We start from the raw sequence: 8,213 nt of genomic DNA, 5'->3' as shown, positions 1-8,213 counted from the left end.
CGGACTATTATCGGCCAAAAGTGGACCAGTTTGGATTATTATCGGCCAATAACTGAGTTGGGATTATTATCGGCCAAATTGAGCAAGTTGCGATTATTTAAATCCAATTTGCCTATAAAAAAATATGTAGGCAATCTTGAAGAAACTATTGACAATTTGTATGCTGAATTGAAAAAATATTATTAAATGTCAATAAATTAAAGGATATATTTGAACCTTTAAAATAGCATCTAAGTTTTCATTTGAAATGTTAAGTAATTAAATATTGAAAAATTTAACGGGTCAATAATACCTAATTAAAAATCGGTGTAAAATAACTAATTATATGCAAGCTTCTGCAAGTAATTTTTGAATGAAGAAAATACTGTTACAAAAATATTTTTTTAATGATGATAATATTTGTTCCAAAAGACAACAGAGGAATTTGCATATATTTAAAAAAGAAGACACATCCCTAATATCTTCTGCAAGTAATTTTCTACATATTAATGATGTAGAAAGGAAAGTGTTTCATATTTTGGAAACAATATTGTGAAAGAAAACCGTGTGAGAGGAAAACGATTATTGCATACTTATACCATAAATAGTGATGAAGAAGAAACCATGTATTCAATATTTGGTTTTGCCGCTCAAACTCAAAAATGATGGAGTGTATAATTGTCACGTGACACTTAATAGCTTAAGAGAAGGACATGTGCCCAAAGTTGGTATTTATTTAATTATAATTTATAGATATAGATATATGGTTTCCTTAAAAATATTATTTTATTATTTAAAAAATATATTTTCCAAAAATAACTTAATTATTGAAATACCCTTATGCCCTTTTAAAAAATATCTAGATAACACATGTCACAATAAGAACGTTTCCTATATTTTGTAGGAAAAATATACTTTTTAGCCAACTCCTACCAAACCTATCTAATTCAAACTAACAATTATCCCTAATTAAAATATAAAAGACTTAATAAATAAATAACTAAGAATTATATATAACCCGTCTTAAGATTTATCTCCTTAATTCAAGATTAATGTATTTACATTCGCACCATTATTGACAACATCAATCCTTTCATCAATCTTGATATCCCTCTTCCTGGGTCACCAAAGCTACATTGTTCTTGACCACCTATCAGAGAAAAAAAAACAAGCTCCTTAATAGAATAAAAATATATCATATAAAAACCTTTAAGTGAATAAACACAAACGAATATATATGAGTGAACATAAATGAATATATTACCGAACATTCAGAACGTAATTGAACACGTTATCGAAAGTTCACGAACATAAACGAACGAACACATCCTTTGTTCATGTTTGTTCGTTTAGCTTAACGAACATAATTTTTTGTTCCTATTCGATCATTTAATAAACGAACGAATATAAAAGAACTTCCTGCCAAACGATTCTCTGAATATTCAGTTCATTTACAACCCTATTCATGTTATCATGATTTGATTAGTTCAAACATTAGGCAATACCACTTTACTTACGACCTCTAATGTATTAGACTCACTATCATATATATGATATAACTTGTATGTTATACTTCATGTCTTAAATAACCACCTCTATGTGTAAAAATCTATCCTACGTGAACCAAACTCACGTTTTGATTTATTCAGAACTTACGTAAGCTGGTCATACACGAGTGATATTTCGTGTACACCACGATTTTCAACTTGATCCGATCAATGTTAGCCCACCACACAACTACACAAGACACAATGAACAACTAAACATTGTTTCGCGTAACTTAAAACTATAGACGTATTTAATTTCTGACAAAATCATAAATATATCACATTTAAAATCATAAATATAATCATAGATATAGAAGTATCCAACTTCTGAAATAATCATAAATACATCACATGATTGCTTTCATGATTCTTTTATTTCACATAAATGAAATAATAATTAGAAAGATTTGTTGAACCACCATGTTACTCACACTCTTAATGTATTTTTTGTATACATAATCATTATACAATTATACAAATATACAATAAAATATTAATCTAAAAGCGTTGAAAATTTGAAAACACATGATGTGACATGATAGCAACTTGGGTATGTGTGAATAATGTGACACCAATAATACCTGAATCATCGCCATATGTATGAAGAGAGAGTCTGAAGGATCCCTGTAACAAACTAATCCCCCCAAAGCCAAACATCTGTAATCATATCCAACAAACTTACAAAAATTCACATGGATTTTAGCATACAAACAAAACACAAAGCAACAAAAACACCCGAAATGACCTATACACATGACCGGTATATCAACTTACCTACATACACATTTTTTTATGAAGATAGGAGGGGTCTGCCACATGATTATCCGTATGGTATGGTAGATATTTTATATGGGTTATTCATATCTACCATAGATGTTGGTCACAGGCCTATAAAGGGTTGTGATTTTAATGTGCACACCAAGTGTTCGAGGAATTGTCTGAGAGAAGTTCAGAGTTTTTTTTTTCAAAGATCAATTTTTTTCTTTGAAGGGTATATGTTGGGTGAGTGATTGAACATAATATTGTTGAAAGTTTGTGGGAATGTGAGTGGATGAGGGTGTTTTTTGTTGGTAAAGTTGAGGTCTTTTGGTTTTAAGTATAAGACTTAAATGGATACAAAGACACCTTTGTTGTCAAGTGAGGAAGAGTCGAAGCACGTTAGAAGGCATAGGCGTACGTCGGTTACTACCCTGCGAGGCGATTTCCTTTCGAAATTGCCGGAAAAGGTTCGGTGTGGTCTTGACCCTGAGGCTCCATTGCAGGTTGACCTTTCGAAAACTACTGGACTGATAGAAGGTAACTGTAAGCTTTACATTCATTTTTACTCATTGATAATATGATAAAGTGACCATTGTTATAGCTTTTGTTAACTAGTGAAGCGTATTAGTGTGCTACTGCTTGTGATCTTATAAGCTCTATGATCAAACCGGACGCAAATAGTTCTTATAATGCATACTGTTTTGCATCATTTGTTTGGATCTTTATTGGTTAATATGGTGATTGTGATCAGGGGAGAAAGAATACTATGAAAAGCAGTTTGCAGCTTTGAAATCTTTTGAGGAAGTTGACTCTTTAAGGTCAAACAGTGCCACTGACAATGAAGAGGAAGAATTGATAGAAGAGGCTCAACATGAAAGAGCAATCAACATTTCTAATTGGGCAAACGTATTTCTACTTGCACTTAAGGTAAACCGATTTTCTAACAAATTTAATAACTTTTCATGATTTTTAAAAGCGTTATGGTGTGATTATTGATGAATTTTAGATTTATGCAACGGTGCAAAGTGGATCGTTAGCGATTGCAGCATCAACACTGGATTCTTTGCTTGATCTAATGGCAGGGGGTATACTATGGTTTACTCACCTATCGATGAAAAGCATTAATATCTATAAATACCCGATCGGAAAATTGCGAGTGCAGCCTGTTGGCATTATCATATTTGCCGCAATTATGGCCACTCTCGGTATGTTCTTGTTGCATAAGTTCGGGTCAAAAGGGGTACTCGTTGCACGGGTCTGGTTGAGTTGATCATAATCACTTTGTGCTTGTAATATCAAAGTTATTTACTAATAACGAGCGTCAAATATGATACAACAATTATATAATTTCAGTAATAATCTCATGTTTTTTTGAAAAAAACATAGTTTATTAGTTTTTATACATTAAAAGTACACCTTAGACGACTTTCGACTCTTTTCAGTTTGAGCTACCTTCTGTTTTCCTGTTAACAGATAATATAACCGAGTAAAATGCCAAAATTGTCCCTGAGGTTTGGGCTGATTTGTCTGTTACATCCAAAATATATATATATTTTTTTTGTATTTGGATACCTGACTTTTTGATTTTGTTGCCATTTCCATGCAAATCACAAATCCAGTTAAAATGTATCGTTAACTCAGGGACGCTTTTGGCTACTCACCCATATTTTCTGTGTGTATATATAAATGTGTGTGCATATGTATATATATCATAATTATAATTATTTTTATTGTTTTTTATTTAATTTTTAAAGGTAAAAATTAAAATTAAAAAGCAGAAAAATATGGGTAAATTGCCAAAATCGTCCTTGAGTTAACGATACATTTTAACTAGGTTTGTGAGTTTGATGGAAATAGCTACAAAATCAAAACGTCAGGTGTCCAGATACAAAAAAATATATATTTTGGATGCAACAGGCAAATCAGCCCAAACCTCAGGGACAATTTTGACATTTTACTCAATATAACCGAATCTAACCCTTATCATGTATATGCAGGATTTCAAGTACTGATACAGGCAGTGGAGCAGTTAATTAGGAACTCACCATCTGAAAAGATGAGTGATTTTCAGTTAATATGGTTATACGCAATCATGCTGACTGCTACAGGTGTCAAACTGATACTTTACATATACTGTAGAAGCTCTGGTAACAAGATTGTTCGAGCTTACGCCAAGGTTCTCACTACAATTTATCTTTCAGCTTTAGATATGACCCTTTAAAGTCGATACAATTACAAGATTACCCTTTTGTGCATTTGGGCCACCCTAACGTTAAACTTATCACGTGTGTTTGTTTGACCAACAGGACCATTACTTTGATGTGGTGACTAATGTGGTGGGTTTGGTTGCTGCTATTCTCGGTGACAAGTTTTATTGGTGGATTGATCCTGCTGGTGCCATAATTCTTGCGGTCTACACAATTACGAATTGGTCGGGGACTGTTATGGAAAATGCAGGTTTCTATCTAATCTCACATGTTTCTTCTCCATCCTAGTGGATTATAATGCATGCAGATAAATAAGAAGTGATTGATGATAAATTAACTATATGATAAAAAGAGGTAGGCCTGTAAACGAACCGAACGAACACGAACACGAACATAGTAATCGAACACATTAACTTTAACCGAACACGAACATGTAATCGAACACATTTTTCTGTTCGTGTTTGTTCATTAAGAAATCGGGCATGTTCGTGTTCGTTTATGTTCGTTCGTTTAAAGCCTAAACGAACAGTTCACGAACATAAACGAACACAAACGAACGTGATTGAACAAACATAAACAAACACAATTTAACATTTGTGAACACAAACCAACAAGTCTAATATATTACAGTTTGTCCGAAAACACATCTAAATTTGGGTTCATAAATGCTAAAATTAAGTAGGTTTTTATATAAATATTAAGTAAGTGATCAGTTACGATCTAAGAAAAAGTTTAAAATTTCTTTTTTTTTTACTAGAAAACTTAATTACTAATTAGTTATATTTATATAAGTAGTTAAAGAAGCTAATATTCATTTAAATATAACTATTTATGTATTTACGAAAATTTAAATGAACGTTCACGAATATAAATGAACGTTCACGAACATAAATGAACGTTCACGAACATTAATGAACGAACACGAGGTGTGTTCATGTTTGTTCATTTACTTAAACGAACAAATTTTTTTGTTCGTGTGCGTTCGTTTATTATATAAACTAACATAAACGAACTTCCCGCCGAACAAGTTCACGAACAGTTCATGAACGTTCGGTTCGTTTACAGGCCTAATGCAATCTAGTGGTCCAAAAGCATAGCTTAGCTGTTATGACAGTGGGTAAATCTTTGGCCCAAAAGCATGGCTTTTAGGCCTGTTAACTAACCGAACGTTCATGAACTGTTTGTAAACTTGTTGGTCGGGAAGTTCGTTTATTTAATAAACAAACGAACATGAACACACGTTTTTGTTCAATTAATTAAACGAACGAACTTGAACAGACGTTTTGTTCGTTCATGAACGTCTATTTATGTTCGTTTATTTACATTTGTTTTTGTTTGTTGGTTTCAGTTCAAATACATAAGTAGTTATATTTATATAAATATTAAACATAAAGGAACCTTCTAACTACTTATATAAATATAACTAATTGGTAATTGGGCTTTCTAGTAATTAAAATGGGTTTTCCAATGGAATTTATCGTAATTAATCACTAATTTATAGGGCTGCAAACGAACCGAACGAACACGAACAAGACCTTGTTCGTGTTCGTTTGTTAAGAAATATACGTGTTCGCGAACCGTTCACGAATACTTATCGAACGAGATTTTATGTTCGTGTTCGTTTGTTAAGGAAATGAACTTGTTCGTGTTTGTTTGTTAATTTAGGCAACGAACAAAAACGAACGTTGACGAACACAAATGAGCACAAACTAATGTTCATGAACACAAATGGAAACAAACGAACACAAACAATCGTTTCATGAACAGAATATATAATAACACTTGTTAGATATTTAATTTGTCGGAACTTTGAAGTAGTATTTAAATAGCTATAAAAACTAAAAACACTAATGAACTATCGAACACAAACGGACACGTTACCGAACGTTCACGAACATAAACGAACAAACACGACCTCTGTTCATGTTTGTTCAATTTAACTAAACGAACGAAATTTCTTGTTCGTGTTCGTTTGTTTAATAAACGAACGAACACAAACGAACTTCCGGCTGAACAGTTCACGAACTGTTCGCCGAACGTTTGGTTCGTTTGCAGCCCTACAGTAATTTATATAAAAGTTATCTTATGTTTGTTTATGTTTAGTCAATGATGTTCGTTTGTGTTCGTTTATGTTAGTTCAATTATGTTCATTTGTATTGTTTATTGTTTGTTAAATTATGTCTGTTTAAGTTTATTTGTTTATGTTCGTTTAAGTTTATATGTTTATGTTGGTTTATGTTCATAAACTGTTCGTTTAGGTTTTAAACGAACGGACATAAACGAACACAAACATGCTAATTTTCTTAATAAACGAACATGACCAAAAAAATGTGTTCGATTATATGCCCGTGTTCGGTTAAAATTAAATTAACAAACACAAACATGCCTTTGTTCGTGTTCGTTCGGTTCATTTACAGGCCTAATGGCTTTGTTAACGGTTAATGCTAACAGTGGTCGTATCTTGTGTCCCAAAAGCATAGTTTTGTTAACTGTTGATGATGACAATAGGAAATCTTTTGGCCCAAAACAATTTGCTCCAAAACTAACTCCTCCATTAAGAGTAAAGTTTCCATTATTTCAGTACCTTTAATTAGTATTCCGTGCCCCAACCAAAACTGCAAAGTGGATATATACTGGCCGTGGTCGACTATTAAACAAACATCTTAGATGCCGTTTGGTTATGAACGAAGAATCTTGTTTTTCACAGATTAAATTTGTGGTCATGTTTTGCAGTTTCACTTGTTGGACAATCCGCACCTCCTGATTTTCTACAAACACTTACATATCTTGTCTTAAGGCACCATCCTAAAATCTCACGTGTGGACACCGTTCGGGCCTACACATTTGGTGTTCTATATTTTGTTGAGGTGTGTTACTCCATCATACTAGATATATACCAATGACTCAACCCGATTAATTATAATTGGGTCAAGTCGGAAAAACTTTGTTTTATGTTATATTGTAATGTATGTGCTATCTTTATGGTTTACAACAGGTTGACATAGAGTTGCCTGAAGATCTGCCATTGAAAGAAGCCCATGGGATCGGGGAATCGCTGCAAATCAAGATAGAAGAGTTACCAGAAGTGGAGCGCGCTTTTGTTCATCTTGATTACGAGTGTGATCACAAACCGGAGCACTCTGTTCTTAGCAGACTTCCCAACAGTCAGCCTTGAAGGGTTTGGTTTATCTACTGAAAGACTCTAGTTTGCAGTTGGTTGGATCGAGTTTAAGTCTTTGTGAAACATGGGTTCGAGTTAAGTTTGTGGAGGACCGAGTTTGGTTAAGTTTTCAATCAATGGCAAAGCCAGGTGGTTTACTCTTTCTAGTTTCTTTTGTGATACCGAGTGTTTGGAACTCTAGAATTCTGAATATTTATTGAAGCTCAAGTATTAAAAAGAAATGAATTTAGGCTTGTTCGATTTCTATAGTAAATTATGAAACTCAGGTAAGCAATCTAAAAGGTAGGGTGTTTCTATACATACACCACTGAAAATAGTGTTTCACTGCATGCACACCCCTTAGCCCTCGCATCGATCATATCGCTGGTATGCTAGACGAATGTATATAATTTAAGTGGCTGTATATCTCTGTACAACAGTATACCATCACATTCAGTGCCATATGCGGCGTATAACGTACCTTATAACGAGAGTATACCATAACATACAATGCCTTATGCGATCGAATATCGTAACATACAGTGCTCTATACAGGGTATC

At 33.2% G+C, this 8,213-nt stretch overlaps 1 protein-coding gene across 1 annotated transcript; it reads left to right on the top strand.

The window, feature by feature from the left end:
- Window positions 1-2,144: 2,144 nt before the first annotated feature.
- On the top strand, window positions 2,145-7,917 carry LOC110908757 (metal tolerance protein 4). The gene is made up of 7 exons (XM_022153731.2): window positions 2,145-2,822; window positions 3,037-3,212; window positions 3,292-3,490; window positions 4,283-4,461; window positions 4,592-4,742; window positions 7,226-7,359; window positions 7,488-7,917. Exons 1-7 carry the CDS (start codon window positions 2,636-2,638, stop codon window positions 7,665-7,667), a joined length of 1,206 nt encoding a protein of 401 aa, XP_022009423.1. The 5' UTR covers window positions 2,145-2,635; the 3' UTR covers window positions 7,668-7,917.
- The last annotated feature ends 296 nt before the right edge of the window (window positions 7,918-8,213 follow it).

The sequence above is a fragment of the Helianthus annuus genome, chromosome 14, assembly GCF_002127325.2.
Source record: "Helianthus annuus cultivar XRQ/B chromosome 14, HanXRQr2.0-SUNRISE, whole genome shotgun sequence".
Taxonomy (NCBI): Eukaryota; Viridiplantae; Streptophyta; class Magnoliopsida; order Asterales; family Asteraceae; genus Helianthus; species Helianthus annuus.
The sequence above is the reverse complement of the archived record's forward strand: the minus strand, read 5'-3'. Positions and strand labels throughout refer to the sequence as shown.

Excerpts from the sequence above, each read along its gene's own strand:
- LOC110908757 (XM_022153731.2), top strand. The coding sequence starts at position 2,636 with ATGGATACAAAGACACCTTTGTTGTCAAGTGAGGAAGAGTCGAAGCAC. Across the intron at positions 4,462-4,591 it reads TTGTTCGAGCTTACGCCAAG|GACCATTACTTTGATGTGGT; the intron begins GTTCTCACTACA and ends TTTGACCAACAG. Across the intron at positions 4,743-7,225 it reads GACTGTTATGGAAAATGCAG|TTTCACTTGTTGGACAATCC; the intron begins GTTTCTATCTAA and ends CATGTTTTGCAG.